Genomic DNA, 15,709 nt, shown 5'->3' on the forward strand with positions numbered 1-15,709 from the left:
ATTGTGGTTTATTCAACTGAAAATATATATTGAGGGAACAGTGTATCTCGGCACCACAAGAAATAGTTATTTCCTTTCTTTTAGGTCCTCAGAAAGAACATAGTAACCAAGCATTAGCATCGAGAGTTTTAATAAGCAATACGATATCATTTATGTATATTTTATTAGTTCCTCAGGCACACTGGAGAACGCTAAGATCTACATTTTTCAAGGGCCCTGATTATAGTGATACCGTGCGACTTCATTATCTCCCAAATCCACATAAAAAGTAAAATTTCATAGCGACATGTGATTATTCTACTCCGGATCCTAGGGTCTGGAGAAGACTAGGTCAAGTCCTCGAATACTTGAACAAGGCAACCTTCCAAGAAAGTCCAGACCCGAATTGAGATTTCCAGGCTAATGGGTTGGAATTGCGCCACAACCGAAGTTTTTTCTATCCGTGGACTTATTGTCTATGATAAGGTGTAATCTGGTAGATCTGGACCTTAATATCAGGTCTACGGCATCTGGACAGGGTTCAAGAGTCTCGAACACGCCCACCCTTATTTCAAATTTGGGGTCTGGGATGAGTCGTCAGACAACCAAAAAATGCACCCGTTGCCAGAGTTTATAGTAAAGGGACATGAGGCTTAAAGATCCGGGAGATCAGGGCATGGTGGATCTTGTTAGTAGGAGTCGTCAGACAACCAGACAATGGGGTCGAGAGAAGAGATTTAGTCTAGACCTATGTGATCGCATCAGAAAATATCGAGGCGTAGATATGTAGCGTAACGTAAGAAATGCAGGCAAATATGCTCGATTACCAAGGGAGTAATTATTGGAGCCTGGACGGAGATGGAGGCCATGCCCTCCAGGGCTAGATCCACTGTTTGGGACTCGGGGACAGTTTGATAGATCCGCACAACGCCACTCTTGCAGAAACTTCAAAAATGGAAAATCCTTTGACTCGAAGGCAGTTATTATTGCTTATGTATCATTATTGACCTGAGTAAAATGCCTAAAGTTTTTCCAGTGTCTATTTTTAAAAAGTAAAAAGCCTTACATATGCAGTCGTTATGGCATTGAGGCGCAGAATTAGCTCAGCCTCGCATTTGCAGTCACTCCACGCGGCCTGGGGAATAATTGTAATTCGAGCCCTACTCTGTACATAGTAAACAAAAAAAGCGGGCTGCCGAAGAGTCGAGATTTAGAGTAAACCTTGGAATTTTGGAAATCAAAAGATCCATAGGTAAGCTTCAGGGGCGATCGAATTAGGCAAGTCTATAGAAAAAAAAGAAGGTTCTAGGGCGCCACCTTTAGTGAAAGTGGATGGAACCTTGAAAGTAATGTTAGATCCATATCATATTTTAATGAATTTGATGTGAAACCGAGATCTCCGAGGTTGAGTCCACACCTAAAAAGAGCGGAAGAGATTTAGTGTTGATAGAGTCGGAGATGCTAACCATATTAGGTATAGGTTATCTCTTCACGTGCACGGAAGTCCACCGAGAATATCTAACTCATTCTCTAGAATAATCCTTGGTGGCCGACCCGCTTCAACTTTAGAAAACCTTGTTGTGATTCTCAGGAGTATGAGACGATGGACTTGCCGATCTACTTCTCTGACTGGTTCGCCGTGGTTTATCTGGTACAGGGGCGCTGGCTTTAATGTTGGTTGGCTGTGTATGGCCTGGCGAGACGCTGGCGTACGTGGTGGGTTTGATGAAACGAGTGATTCGTGATTCTTAGGTCAATATATGGGAGGGGAATATGGGAAAACGAACCCTGGATTACTGTCTGTTTGGTATATGAGTATGTATGTATATTGTTTATGGAGGACATAGGGAGTCAACATGTCAATGTATATTGTACACAAAACTATTGTATGTCGTACGAAGTATGTCGTACATATGTAAAGATGTCCAGAATACGAGAACCCATTGTTTAGCGCATTATCTGATATGTATTGTGCCTGAGCTACTCGAAATAATTGGCTCATCCCCGAAAGCCACTAGTTGCGGTGATAGCCACTCTTAGTCTGAACAAGGTTGGTACATATGTAGGTTAATTTTTTTCCCCCTGAAAATTGCAAATTGAACTTTCAGGTCCTAACTATACTGAACTTTTTTTTGGCTTATCTTTAGCTCCTAACATTGAGATCAATAGGAATGCATGTTCTTTGACCAAAGTGGGCAATCGATAAACAGAGATACAACACAGCCACCTGCGTCATGAAGGGGACAACCTTGGGGAAAAAAGGTACAATTACAATACCATACGCGTACAGTAACTCCGAGTCCGAGCCCTAAATGTGACCCGATAGCCAATGGGATTGGATGGTTCCTGCCCTGAGATTGGCCCACTCCCAAGATATGAACCGGTAAAAGTATTAACATGAGAGTAGGGTGATTATGGAATATATAACAGACTATCACACATAAGGCTTTGGAGAAATACATATTTGAACAATAGATTTAGCACAAGTAGTAGATAAAGTACAAATTATACATATCAATTGATATATCTGTTATAGATCTGAACATCTTCAAATGTTGAAATATTCCCTGGATACGGTATGGTAAACAAGCCCCCATCGAGTGAAAATCCAACCAATGGCGGGGCTGCATTCTTGAGGCCACCGCTGAGTCAGAAAGGACGCGCAATCTCCTGTTGCTATTCCGGAACACTTTGTCCCTTTCCCCCATTTCACTTCCAATTTCCACTATCCATCTAGATCCAAATCCATATCCTATTAGACCTTCGTTTTTCGGATCTTTTATTATTATATTTTCCCTCTTTTTATTAAAACATCTCCTTCAATCTATATCAACATACACTCTTATAACATATCCCCCCTATCTCACGCCATATCTCACGCCAAATTTAACCTATCCCTATAACACGGTCGAGGGACAGGTCTATTCAGATCACCATGGCGACTCTCGCAGAACATCCGATGCAACCGGCTGCCAACTATGACCAGGATCTCGACTCATTCATCAACTTCGATCAGCTCACCTACACATCAGATCCCTCCCGCTCAAAGGTCATGGTCAGCCAACCGTCGGTCGCAAGCGCCGAATTCAGTGCTAGTGACGCCCGCAGTGCTAGTTTTGCCTCAAGTGGCCAATCTCCTCTCGCATTCCAGGCCCCTAGCCACCAGTACGACGAACACAGACAACAGACTGGTCTCCCGCCCGGTGCTTTGTCCATGTCCTATAGCCAGGTCCCGATGGGCTTCAACAACGGTCAAGGATTTCCTGTGAACGCCGAGATATATGCTGGTCATCATCTGAAGCGAGAGGACGCACAATTCGACTTCAACACCGCGCCGGGCCGGAACCCGTCAGAGATGGAAATCGAACCCGAGAACATGAATCCCCCGCCATACTTCTACCCGGCGAACCCTGGGAACAAGAGCCAATATATCGATCCCAACGCTCTCGGAGGCCATGAGCTGGCTCAGGCTGGTCCGTCCACACAGGTCGGTCGTATGTATCCCGGCATGCATCAGCAGCAGGCTGCGATGGCCAAGGCCCAGCAACAAAAGCAAGGTGAGATGGTCCGCCATCAGGTACAGCAGCGTCCAGATCAAGTGCCTAGTGCGATGCCTCAGCTCCGTGGCCCCCGCAACCCTGACCCGGTGGTCGAGGAGCGTATCTCTCGTCTACTTCAACAGATGCGACAGAATGCCATGGCTAATGGCGAGGGCTCCCCCAGTCCCTCGAACGGCATGCCGCAGATGGCCAAGGCCCGAAAGGACGAGGCTGATATGGATGAAGATGAGCGTCTTCTCGCTAGCGAGGAGGGTAAGAAGCTCAGCAGCAAAGAGCGCCGCCAGTTGCGAAACAAGGTTTCCGCCCGTGCTTTCCGATCTCGTCGCAAGGGTATGACTATCCGAACCCTTGGATACATATGTAATGTCTTGTTTTTTTTTTTTTGCTAACTCCTCTCACTAGAATACATTGGTCAGCTTGAAAGCGAGGTGGCCGCTAGAACCAACGAGGCCCACGAGGTTCGCCTCCAGAACCGTGCTCTTTATGAAGAAAATGCCCGCCTGAACGACTTGGCTCGCATGCTTCTAGGATCTCCTCACTTCTCCAACTTCCTGAACGACATGGGCGAGACTATGCCCGCTCAACCACAGCAGCAAACCCAGCAGCAACCTCAACAGCAGCAACAAGCTCAGCAGGCTGCACCCCAGCCCAACATGCAGGCTATGCCCAAGGACACGAACGCGAACCATGGCCAAGAGTTCCAAATGCAGCAGAACCCCCAGCCCAACATGGTCTTGGTTCCCAACCAGGGTATGGACCCGTCTAGCATGGGCATGAACAATGCCGGCTGGAACTCCGGAATCGACATTAACTACGGTAACACTCCCGTCTTTGCTGTCATGGAGGTCCCTGAGGGCCCGGCCCTCGATGCCGAAGCTCTGTCCGGAAAATCCTCTTTTTCCTTCGGCATCCTTGAGAGCTCCAAGAATGAGGCTCCTGTTGTCGACGGTCCTGCTAGCAACTCATCTAGCCAGTCTGACATCGGTGTTGTCAACCCTGACGTCGAAATTGATGAGTCTGATCCTGCCTTTGCGCTCTTTGTTGATTCTCCTGCCCCTGCTGCCGACATCACCTTCGAAGGTGTTTCGACCGAGAAGACTGCTCAGTTCAAACTCGTCGTTGACAACTCCGAAGTCAGCGATTCCGCCAAGAGGACCTTCAACGCCCTCTGCAACAGCATTGACGCTGCCTTCGAGCGTGTCTCAGCTGTCACATCCCACCTTCAGTGATTCCCCATTAGCGTCCTGCCTTCCTGGCCTCATTTTCTTTGTACATGTGAATCCCTCTTTTCTTCCTCGCCATCATTATCGCCCCCCCCCCACGGTGGAAACCTCTTGCCATATTTTGCGAATCATCAGGGTAATTCTTTTTTGCCTCTCTTTTTCTTTTCTACATGCCCTGCGGAGTTTCAAGGCGCTTGTCTCTTATTATATCGTGTATCTCCCACGATGGAATTTCTCGGTGGAATTTTGGAGCTCACTCTACTGGCATATTTGAAGGATGTGTGGAGTAAAAGCCCAACCCTTGATATTTACGGCCATATGATTGTCTTATTTTATTGCATAGCCTGTACTCTGGATGTAGTTTAGCCAAATAGAATGCTTGTCAACTTTAAATATGATCCTGTGATGGATGTACGAGTATGTAGTATGGAGTAGTGATTGTTCATTCAGGCGTTGAGCGTTCAACCATGTAAATTTGCTGAGGCTCGAGGATTTGTTTGATGGAAATAAGTCTTAAAATGTCCTTTTGTATTTGAAATATGGCTTAGTATCCATATCCATCATGCAGTTTGTTTGGAAAAGAGTAACTCCATGGCGGTCCAGATGGATTTTCTGCCCGCGCAAAAATTATCGCATTTTCTTACGGATCCCGCTTCTTACTCCTTTACGTTACTACACTTAGGGGCCTTTTATCATTAATTTCCCCTTCAATACCCTCCATTCTAGACAAATTGGCTTCCTTTTGCGTGCGCGGTGCCCTGTCAACCGCAACCATTCGCGCAATCGCCTGGAGCGCGTACCCTCGAACCTCAATTTTACCCTCCACCCTACGATCCTATCGCATCGCCAGAAACCGTGACTCACCAGACCTTGGTGACTCAAAACCGAGCCCGGAGAGCTTCAAATATCCTAAATCGTTAGAGCAATTAGCGCAGAGAAGGAAATTCCTAGAGAAACCCTCGCCACTTCGGATCAGACAACCTAGAATCAAACCAAACGCATACTTTCTTCCAGCTCGCCCGGTCTCGAGCAAACGGCGCTCCAATAACGACGACTACTTGATTTGTGAACCGTCCAAACTCGAACTCACTTCACCGCCGCCACCTCTAGCAGGAATTGCCCCAATGAAATTCTTCTACCAGGTCATCACGACCCCAACGGCCGATACCCCCGGCACGGCTGTTTGCCTCAACTTCCCGGACAAGCGATACTTTTTTGGCCAGCTATCGGAAGGCACACAGCGTGCGTGCACAGAGCGCGGTGTTAAGCTTTCTCTCCTTACCGATGTGTTTGTCACTGGACGGACAGAATGGGCCAATACAGGCGGTTTGATTGGGATTGTTTTGACCCTTGCCGATACGGTGTCAACTTCCATGGCAGCTGTTGAGGAGGAAAACCGGAAGAAGGCTGCCCGTAGGGCGCAAAGAGAGGCCGAAGAGAATATACACTACAAGCCACGTAAACCCCAGGTGCAGCAACATGGCAAGGCCATTATCGAGCGTGAAGGCGAGGTGATCTTGCAGAAAGGTAACCTGACGATTCATGGTGCTGCGAATCTCACACATACACTGGCCACTTCTCGGCGGTTTGTTTTCCGAAAGGGCATGCCGGTCTATTTGAAAGAATATGACTCGGAGACCCTCGCCAAGCAAGCGCCTATCGGCGTCGAAGATCCCTTCGAGAAGCCCTCATGGTCCGACTCTAACATCAAAGTCTGGGCTCTACCTATTAACCCTTCCCCATCGGCTCGTCGAGCTACGCAGCCGCGGTCTCACAGTCCACGAAAGCGCAGCTTGGACGAGTTCCAGGAATCTGAACAGACCGAAGATCATATGGACCAGCGTACTAAGAACCTGATAGTGACACAGTCTATTGTGCAGGATATGTTCAACTCAACATGGAAGATGGATACCCTCCATGAAACCCCATTGGCTGAGGTCAAGATGCCGGCCGCTATATTCATTCGCAACCCAGAAACCAAGGACCTTGAGCAATACAAAGGTCCTGTGCCAGGTGGCCCGGATCCCCTTCCAGACATCAAGGTGCTTGTTCGAAAGCCATGGCCTGGTGCGACTGTCGAGAGTCTCCCATCCACCTCTCCATCAAAGGAGGCAATCTGCTATATCGTGCGGAATCACGATATCCGCGGAAAGTTCGACCCGAAGAAGGCCCAAGCGTTGAACGTCGAGAAGGGTGCTAAGTACGCAGCTTTGACGAAGGGTGAGAGTGTTCAATCTCTGGATGGCAAGACTATCACCCCAGAAATGGTCTTGGGACAGACACGAGCAGGAAAAGGCGTTGCTATCATGGAAGTACCATCGTCCGAGTACATTGAGGACCTGGTCACCCGGGCCGAATGGAAGTCACCAGCTGTGACGACCGAGTTGCAGGCCTTCATCTGGATTCTCGGACCAGGTGTGGCTGAGGATCCTAGATTCCAGGAATTCGTTACCAGCATGTCCCACTGCAAGCACACTGTGTCGAGCACAGATCATTGCCCGAACTATCTGGCGTTGACCAGCTCCGCTAGCTCAACTGTTCGACTCGCCCGTCTGAAACCCGATAGCTATGCAGTTCCTGTTCACGACAATGTATCCCTTCCTCAACCTGGTGCCCCAAACGCCAATTCGAAATCTGCAATTGCTGCTCGCCAGAATTCTCCACTGGAGCCTCTTGAACCTGGATTCATCCTCAACATGGAGCCTACTTTCGGGTTCAACAGTGACGAAGTGATGACCCGCTTCAACCCAGCGACTGTGTTGGATAGCATCCCGCGTTCTGTCGAGCACCGGATGGATATCATTCGCAAACGCGTTGCTAAGCCTGATTTCCAGAGAAAATTGCATGCCCAACGAACAGAATGGCCCGGAGCGGATGCAGAAATCATCGCCTTGGGCACTGGTTCCTCTGTTCCATCTAAATACCGAAACGTCTCTGCTACACTAGTGAAGGTGCCTGGATATGGCTACTACTTGCTTGATTGTGGCGAGAATACTCTTGGTCAACTGAAGCGAGTTTTCGAGCCTTCAGAACTTCGCGAAGTCCTTCAGAACCTGCGAATGATCTGGATCAGCCATTTGCACGCTGATCACCACCTAGGAACGGTCTCTGTGATCAAGGCCTGGCACATGGAGAACTTCAAGGATGGATTTGGCTCGCCTGCTAGACGTGAAAACGATATGGCGAAGGTCCTTTCAGAGAAGCGGCTGGCTCTTGTGTCTGATGATGCCATGATTTCCTGGTTGGAAGAATATTCGCAGGTCGAAGATTTTGGATTTGACAAGTTGCTTACTCTTTCTGCGCATCCTGAAGTACAAGGTTCTACGATCACCACCCAGTTCTCACACCAGCTACCTAATGGTTATCGGCATCATGTTAACTTCACGGACGCTTCCTCCCCCCTCACTCCTCTTCTAAAGTCTGCCACCGGCCTTTCAGACCTACTTACTTGCCGCGTCAAACACTGCAAGGGTGCACTCGCTGTGTCCTTTGTCTTCTCAAATGGATTCAAGGTTTCCTACTCTGGCGACTGCCGGCCGTCGAATAAATTTGCCGCCATTGGAAAGGGGTCAACCGTGCTCATCCACGAGGCCACCTTCCAACCCGATATGGTCGGATCGGCTAGAGCCAAGCGGCACTCGACCTCGGCCGAGGCAATTGAGGTCGGCCGCCGCATGCAAGCGCGCGCCGTCCTTCTCACTCATTTCAGCCAGCGCTATCAGAAGATAGCCTTTGTAGAGAAACGAAACCCAGGCAAATTCCAGTCTAGCCGGGATGCAGCTGCAAAGGAGCCTGCAGATGCGGATATCCCATTCGACGACCCTCAAGATCAATCAGTGGGCTCCAACGACACCGCACTGTCCGATGACATCAACATGGGGATATCCAGCCCAAACCTGCAAGTTTATAAAGGCTATACCAGTCCTGTCGCCGGAGCGATGGACTACATGCGTATCAAGGTCGGGGACTTCACCCTTGCGCAGGCATATGCGCCAGCATTGGAGAAGCTCATCGAGCTCTTGGAGCGAGCGGCGACCGAGGAAGCCGAGCGCGTGAAGCAGACGCGCCAGGAGGAGGAGAATGCCCGCAAGGCGAAGAATAATAAGAAGTGGGCTAAGCAAATGGCTACTGCTACCGCTGCGGCAGTCGCAGCTGCAGCAACTGAGACTAGCGATGCCCAGAAGGCGCCTACTCGATCTGTCTGGAGTGCCAGTGAAAGCGAGGAGGGATGGGAGACGAGTGACTACGAGGAATGTTGTGCCTAATTGTATGTCCACTATACCATGTCAGATATGCATAGCAAAAGTCTTTTTTTCCATCTCGGAAATACTACTCCGTAGTCCGAGGCTAGTATGACCTCAGTACCCTTCGGCGAACTTGCCGAGGTGCGGAGACCATAGATCGTTGGATTCTTGGGGGTTTCCAGCTTATCCTATGTTGTTTTAGATGCTAATGAATATAAAGAGAATAATCTCCGCTCCTAATACGCCTGAACTACTTAGAATAGTACAGAAAGTATCTAATTCAACCCTTGTTAACATAAATGGCTTATCGGTATACCTGGGTAGCCGCTCTACCCCAAAAAATGGTCCCCTCACCGCCCCCCCATGAGGGCCGTCTATTTCCGACTTGGTTTCATTTTATAGATTCCTGGATATCTCTGCCAATTGATTCGAGATGACCACCCTCATTCCACGTGAGCCCTATACTCAGGATGAGCTCGCTCGCCTGTACCCGGCAGCTCTGAAGCTGCAGTTGGTGCAAGTGGTAAGTGCTTTGGTCCCCTCATTGACGGAAGACACAACATGGCTAACCAATACAGTTCCTTCGTCATGGTGAGAAAGATCTATTTACAATGTTGCCCCTGACAGCATTGCTAACTGATCCTAGGTGAACGCACACCCGTCTCATCGCGATTCTTAGATGTATGTTGCAATTGACTACTCCATCCTCCAAATCCGCTCTCCGACGGTCTCCGCTAACACTCCCCGAAGACAGGCCTGAGCCCATGTATGGCAATTTCCAAACACCGATATCGGCCGAATGTATACTGACAATCTCCATTGACAAGACTGGCCGTACTGCAGTGTCGCGAGACGCATGGTGCAGATGGCCTCGAGCAGCAAAGACCTCTCGGAATGGAACGGGTTCCAATGGCACCGGAAAATGGAGTCATTCGGCAGCAACGACCAGGCGATGATCACAACAGGACCGGGGGGACGAGTCGAAGGGATGTGGTAAGTTCCCCGCGGAGCCATGCTTTGTATGTGGAGGGAAGCTAAGTCCCATCTGAAGCTTGCACGGCGAGCTCACAGACAAGGGCCGCGAGACGACATATGCGCTCGGACAACGGCTGCGCAATTTATATGTCGATCAGCTCGGGTTCATGCCTGAGATCAAGAGCGATACCGAAGATATGTACCTGCGCGCCACGCCTATTCCCCGCGCTCTGGAGTCGCTCCAGCAGGCCTTCTGGGGAATGTATCCGGCTAGCGCGCGCACGCTTGACTTCGCACCGCCGGTGATTGTGGCTCGCCAGATCAATGAGGAGACATTGTTCCCAAACGAGGGAAATTGTAAACGATTCCGACAGCTGGCTCGGCTTTTTGCCGACCGCGCCGCCACACGATGTATGGGTTTATCAGTGGGATATGAAGATAAGAGTCTTGGCTAATGATTTCAATGTAGGGAACGACTCTGAACAGATGGCGTACTTGAACAGTCTCTGGTCAAAGTACATGCCTGAAGAGTCGCCCAAGGTTGCTGTCGATGCCCACCCCCGTCTTTCCGGAATCATGGACACCATCAATGCAACCGATGCCCATGGCCCAGCCACCAAGCTCCCATCCGAGTTTTATGACAAGAAGGGTCGTGGTATCTTGGACCGAATTGCGGTTGAGGAGTGGTTTGCTGGCTACGGTGAGAGCAGCGAGTACCGTAAGCTGGGCATTGGTGCTCTCATGGGTGATGTGGTTGACCGCATGGTCAGCACCGCCGTAGAGGGTGGCTGGCGCAGTGAGACCGCAGCGTCCGGGTCAGGCAACCCGGAAACTAGCAAGAACATCAAGTTTGCTATGAGCGGCTGCCACGACACTACCCTGGCAGCGATCCTGTCTAGTGTTGGTGGGTTCCAGAACCAGTCATGGCCTCCATTTACTTCCTCTATTGCAGTTGAGCTCTTCTCCCAAGCGCCCGGCTCCGATTCCAACGCTGGCACCGTGCTCGAGGAGTTCCTCAACCCATCCCTCCCAGCCAAGAAACCTGGCATCCTCTCCCAGCTATTTGGTAAGTCCGCACCGAAGCAAAGCGCCACCTCCGGCACAGCACGCGCATCCCTCCAATCTTTGCCCGAAGGCGCACGCAAGTCTCTCCAGAACCACTATGTCCGTATTCGCTACAATGACCAACCCGTCCGCATCCCCGGCTGTGCTGCTAAGCCCGAGAACCACCTCCCTGGGGATGAGACATTCTGCACCTTGGACGCCTTCAAGGAGATTGTCGATAAGTTCACGCCAAAGAATTGGCAAGGCGAGTGCACAGCGAATCTTGGCGCAGGACTCCATGGCCCAGACGATCGTGAAAAGGCCCCGGCTGGCTTCTAAACATTATATAGACTGTAATGCTCTTCTCTTCAATTGCAGATATTTTTTTTTCTCTCGTGTATTTTCAGATTATCGGGTGTGCAATGTGTTTAGGATAGGGGAGAGGTAGAGACCTAGAGCCACAGCATACTAGCAGCCATCTCAGCTACTCTTCGCCTTGGCATCTAGATGCGCTCTGATTGCCCTGAGTTTCATTGCAGCGAACTTGATCAACACCCAGTGCGGTAGATACTCAAACGACAAGCCCTGCAACCAATGCCAGAAAAAAGGCCATACTATGTCTTGTCCACACCCAACACGATTCAAGGCAGCAGCAGCCAGCACTCTAGGTACAGGAACAAACAAGTTAGTCTTCACATCGTACCCAGGAGTGCTGACCTCCCCAACCCGCAGTCCCATAACCTCGACCTCCTTCCCTTCAGATGCAAACTCCGCGCGCAGCGACTTTGTGAAGGTATCCACAAATCCCTTGGTAGAGCTATAAGTAGTGATATACGGAAGTCCGATCGCCGAAACCGAAGAAATATTCATCACGAGACCAGGGGCATTCTCTTCCAACTGTTTGCCTAAAACACGTGTAATGTGAGTAGCAAAGGCCGCATTCCGCGAAATTGTCGCCTGCACATCCTCAAAAGTATAATCCCTAAGGAGGGTAGCAGGCTTAGTCTCACCACCGACATTGTTAATAAGAACAGTCAGCCTGCCACCTTCACCCTTGGAACCAGCAATCTGATTACTGGAGCGAATAATATCGCGCACTTCAGCATCAACGTCATCGATATCAGCAGTCAAATTCTGCGCATCGCGCACAAGTACAGCAACATAGACTGCGGGGAAGAGCGCTTCGAGTTCGCGACGACGACGCTCGAGTTTCTCACTGTTCCGACCGTGTATTATAACGTTGAAACCGCGCGCGCAGAGCTCCTGAGCGAAGCCAAAACCTATCCCGTCTGTTGCACCGGTGACGAGGGCCCAGTTTGTTTGGGTGGGGTTGTAGCGTTTGAGGAGGGTGCTGGGGAGGAGGAAGTTTGTTGCTTGGCGGGTTATGGAAAAGACGGTTTTTGCGAGGGTGAAAAGGCCTAGGTAGGCTAGGGGTTTGGTGTAGGTTCCCAGGTCGATCATTTTGGGTGGTTGGTAGTTGGTGGTTCGTGGTGGTTAGAGGAATGGTGTTATGATATCTCAGATATTTGATGCGTGGAGGAATCGCAAGGATGGATCAAGGGATGTCACATATATTTCTGTAATTATTTCTATAGGCATTCGGCGCAACCCCCTTTTTAACATGTCGGTTTCTCGGTCAATGGCGGAGTCCGGATTCATCTCAGATCGGCGATTTGGTTGTCATCGGCCCGGCCTATGAGGCCGAACACCGATCTTGACGAAAGGGCTGAATACTACCCCGTACCTAGGTAGTATTATAATACGGAATAGTACATTTGAGTATGTCGTATCTAAAATAAATTAATATTGAAAGTCTTCTCCGAGAAAGTATGAACAAAATAGTCGGATGAATGAGGAATTATATAGAAAATACCCAGGTATTTCCAAACCCTAACATCACCATTCTTATGTACGTTGATCTATAGATACATAGGTACTTTTGGTGATTTAGAGATTCAAGCATATCATTTATTCTACCCCAGCCATATCCTATGGCCTAATCCTACCCTAACAATGATTAAAAAAAGACGAGTCTCATCAAATGAGGACCGTGAAAGTCAACGCCAGCCAGGTACCTTGCGGACGATTCACGCTGGCCACTCAAAACACAGCAATTAGTATCGCCATTTGAAATCATGCATTTCATTGGATAAGCTATAACTCCACTGGTATACTTTAAACCTTGTAGGGTCTGTATTGACATTTGTACTGTATCAGAAGTGCAACCGACAGCGTTAGAGGTGAGGAACTTGGAGACGGTGCGTTGGGAAGATGCTATATAATGTAATATCCTAGAGCCTCCACAGGCTCAACTTATCTCTTTCTTCTTCTTCTTGATTTTTATTTTTAACTACAAAAGTTATCCGCCTTCAATATGGTCATCGATGCCGGAACAGACTCGGTCTTCTATAATGTCCCGACTCCTACGGAGCAGAAGATCAAGACTCGACAGATGCCCGTCACCTTGCTTTCCGGCTTCTTGGTATGAAATGAGAGCAATTGTATCAGCATTGAATCATGTTCAGGACACTGACATCCCTGTATAGGGAAGCGGCAAGACAACACTCCTCAAACACATCCTCAAGTCACCTGGCCATGGGTTACGGATTGCTGTAATCGTCAACGATATGAGCCAGTGAGTCCCACATTGAATGAAGAACATAGGATGGAAGCTAATTGCTTCGTTCTATCAGGCTGAACATCGACGCTACCCTCATCCAGAACCACAGAGTCTCCCAGACTACCGAAAAGCTCATTCGACTTCAAAACGGATGTATCTGCTGCACTCTACGGGGAGACTTGCTGTCTGAACTGGCAGCTTTGACCAAACAAAACGAGGTTGACTATGTTATCATTGAATCAACTGGCATAAGCGAGCCCATGCAAGTCGCCGAGACTTTCACGGCTGAGTTTAGCTCGGCCATGCTAGAGGCTGAAGATCAGATTGCTAATGATGACGCTGATGCAAAGAAGATACTGAATGAAATGTATTGTTTTGCCACTACATCTTCCCTTAGAGTGGACTTGCTGACATATCTTGATATAGTGTGGATCTAGGTGGTTTGCACACAATGGCTCGATTAGACACTACTGTCACTGTCATTGATGCCTTCAACTTTCTTTCTAGCTTCGATACGACAGAGTTTCTCTCTGATCGCTATGGAAGAGAACAGATCGTGCCTGAGGATGAGCGTACAATATCTGATCTCATGGTAGATCAGATTGAGTTCGCCGATGTGTTGATTCTCAATAAGGTCGAGACAGTCAACCAAGCGACACGCGATAAGATCATGCGTTTGCTGAAGCTACTGAATCCAGCTGCAAAGATTCTCGAGTCTAATTACTCTCAAATCGATGTCCAAGAAATCATCAACACAAAAAAATTTGATTTCATCCGTGCTGCTTCTGGTCCTGGGTGGTTGCAGAGTCTACATGAAATGACAATACAGAGGACAGGCAATGGTGATCGGATGGCACCGAAGCCAGAGACATTGGAGTAAGTTTTCTGGTAATTCATTTACGAAAAATTTACTTACTGCTATAGGTATGGCATCAACAACTTCGTCTATACTGCTCGTCGACCTTTCCATTCACGCCGCATCTTCGCTCTTCTTCACGACAAGTTCATCATTCTCCAGAACACCGAAGTCGAAGAAGAAGGCGACGAGGAAGAGGAGGAGGAGGAGGAGGAGGAGGAGGAGGAGGAGGAGGAGGAGGAGGAGGAGGAGGAGGAGGAGGAGGAGGAGGAGGAGGAGGAGGAGGAGGAAGACGAAGATACAATGAACACAGAATCTGACTCTGAGTCAGTAGAAGACTTTGGTCAGCCTGATCCAGTGGTCAGTCTGAACAACAAACGTACGCACCCGGCCTTTGGTCCAGTTCTCCGCTCCAAGGGCTTCTTTTGGCTCACAACCAGGCCCTGGCAATTTGGAGAATGGAGCCAAGCAGGTGGTATGCTTACTCTTGGATGCGGTGGACCTTGGTTTGCTGAAGTCCCCGATGAAGCGTGGCCAGAAGACCAGGATGTGCGAAAATCCATCCAGAATGACTTCCAAGGTCCCTGGGGCGATCGTCGCCAGGAACTAGTGTTTATCGGTGAAGGCATTGACAGTGCAAATATTAGTGATTTGTTGGATGAGTGTCTTCTAGATGACAAGGACATGAAGAAGTGGGAGAAGGTGATGAATAACAAGAAAATTAGCAGACAGGAGAAGACGGATAAGTTGACAAAGATGTGGGAAGATGGTTGGGAGGAGTGGCCCACACTTGAAGACGAGAATACGGAAGAGGAAAAAGAGAATCAAGGGCAGGGGAAGCATCGAATCAGCGATTATCTGAGTCCTCAACATGGGACTAAACATGTTCATGGACACAGCCACGGGATGGTTGCCGTATGAACTTGTTGAGGCTATTTCTTTTAAATTTCACCAGTGTGCTTAAGAATAAGATATCATTCTCAAAGGAGTCCATTGGGCTATATTTTCTGGCATTGCCCAAGCATTGTAAATGGAGTTAGAGGTGTGTAATGGAAGCTGATTGTGGCCTTGAAATATATTGGCAGAATAGACAGGCGGTCTGTGATAGATTAGAATCGATAAGATAGGATCAAAGATAACGGCTCCGCCTTCCAAGGTTCCAAGGTTCTGCCCTTCCTCTTCCCCCATCCTATCTTAACAACAATTTC

General features: G+C 48.9%; 5 protein-coding genes across 5 annotated transcripts; 4 read left to right on the forward strand and 1 right to left on the reverse strand.

The window, feature by feature from the left end:
- Nucleotides 1-2,914: 2,914 nt before the first annotated feature.
- On the forward strand, nt 2,915-4,768 carry N7479_000080 (bZIP transcription factor; the record flags this gene model as incomplete). The annotated part of the gene is made up of 2 exons (XM_057247778.1): nt 2,915-3,869; nt 3,942-4,768. The coding sequence occupies 2 exons, from the start codon at nt 2,915-2,917 to the stop codon at nt 4,766-4,768; spliced, it is 1,782 nt and encodes a 593-aa protein (XP_057112210.1).
- A 1,118-nt stretch (nt 4,769-5,886) lies between these two features.
- Nucleotides 5,887-9,027, forward strand: N7479_000081 (ribonuclease Z; the record flags this gene model as incomplete). Its single annotated transcript, XM_057247779.1, has 1 exon — nt 5,887-9,027. The coding sequence occupies one exon, from the start codon at nt 5,887-5,889 to the stop codon at nt 9,025-9,027; it is 3,141 nt and encodes a 1,046-aa protein (XP_057112211.1).
- Nucleotides 9,028-9,439: 412 nt separating this feature from the next.
- N7479_000082 (putative acid phosphatase) lies at nt 9,440-11,364 on the forward strand (the record flags this gene model as incomplete). Its single annotated transcript, XM_057247780.1, has 6 exons — nt 9,440-9,529; nt 9,585-9,597; nt 9,653-9,687; nt 9,872-9,999; nt 10,058-10,392; nt 10,451-11,364. The coding sequence occupies 6 exons, from the start codon at nt 9,440-9,442 to the stop codon at nt 11,362-11,364; spliced, it is 1,515 nt and encodes a 504-aa protein (XP_057112212.1).
- Nucleotides 11,365-11,505: 141 nt separating this feature from the next.
- On the reverse strand, nt 11,506-12,486 carry N7479_000083 (putative short chain dehydrogenase/reductase; the record flags this gene model as incomplete). Its single annotated transcript, XM_057247781.1, has 1 exon — nt 11,506-12,486. One exon carries the CDS (start codon nt 12,484-12,486, stop codon nt 11,506-11,508), a length of 981 nt encoding a protein of 326 aa, XP_057112213.1.
- Nucleotides 12,487-13,399: 913 nt separating this feature from the next.
- On the forward strand, nt 13,400-15,422 carry N7479_000084 (uncharacterized protein; the record flags this gene model as incomplete). Its single annotated transcript, XM_057247782.1, has 5 exons — nt 13,400-13,507; nt 13,572-13,660; nt 13,719-14,012; nt 14,072-14,521; nt 14,570-15,422. The coding sequence occupies 5 exons, from the start codon at nt 13,400-13,402 to the stop codon at nt 15,420-15,422; spliced, it is 1,794 nt and encodes a 597-aa protein (XP_057112214.1).
- Between the last annotated feature and the right edge of the window lie 287 nt (nt 15,423-15,709).

Source organism: Penicillium vulpinum, assembly GCF_028829585.1.
Source record: "Penicillium vulpinum strain IBT 29486 chromosome Unknown utg000001l_segment0_segment0, whole genome shotgun sequence".
NCBI classification, from domain to species: Eukaryota; Fungi; Ascomycota; class Eurotiomycetes; order Eurotiales; family Aspergillaceae; genus Penicillium; species Penicillium vulpinum.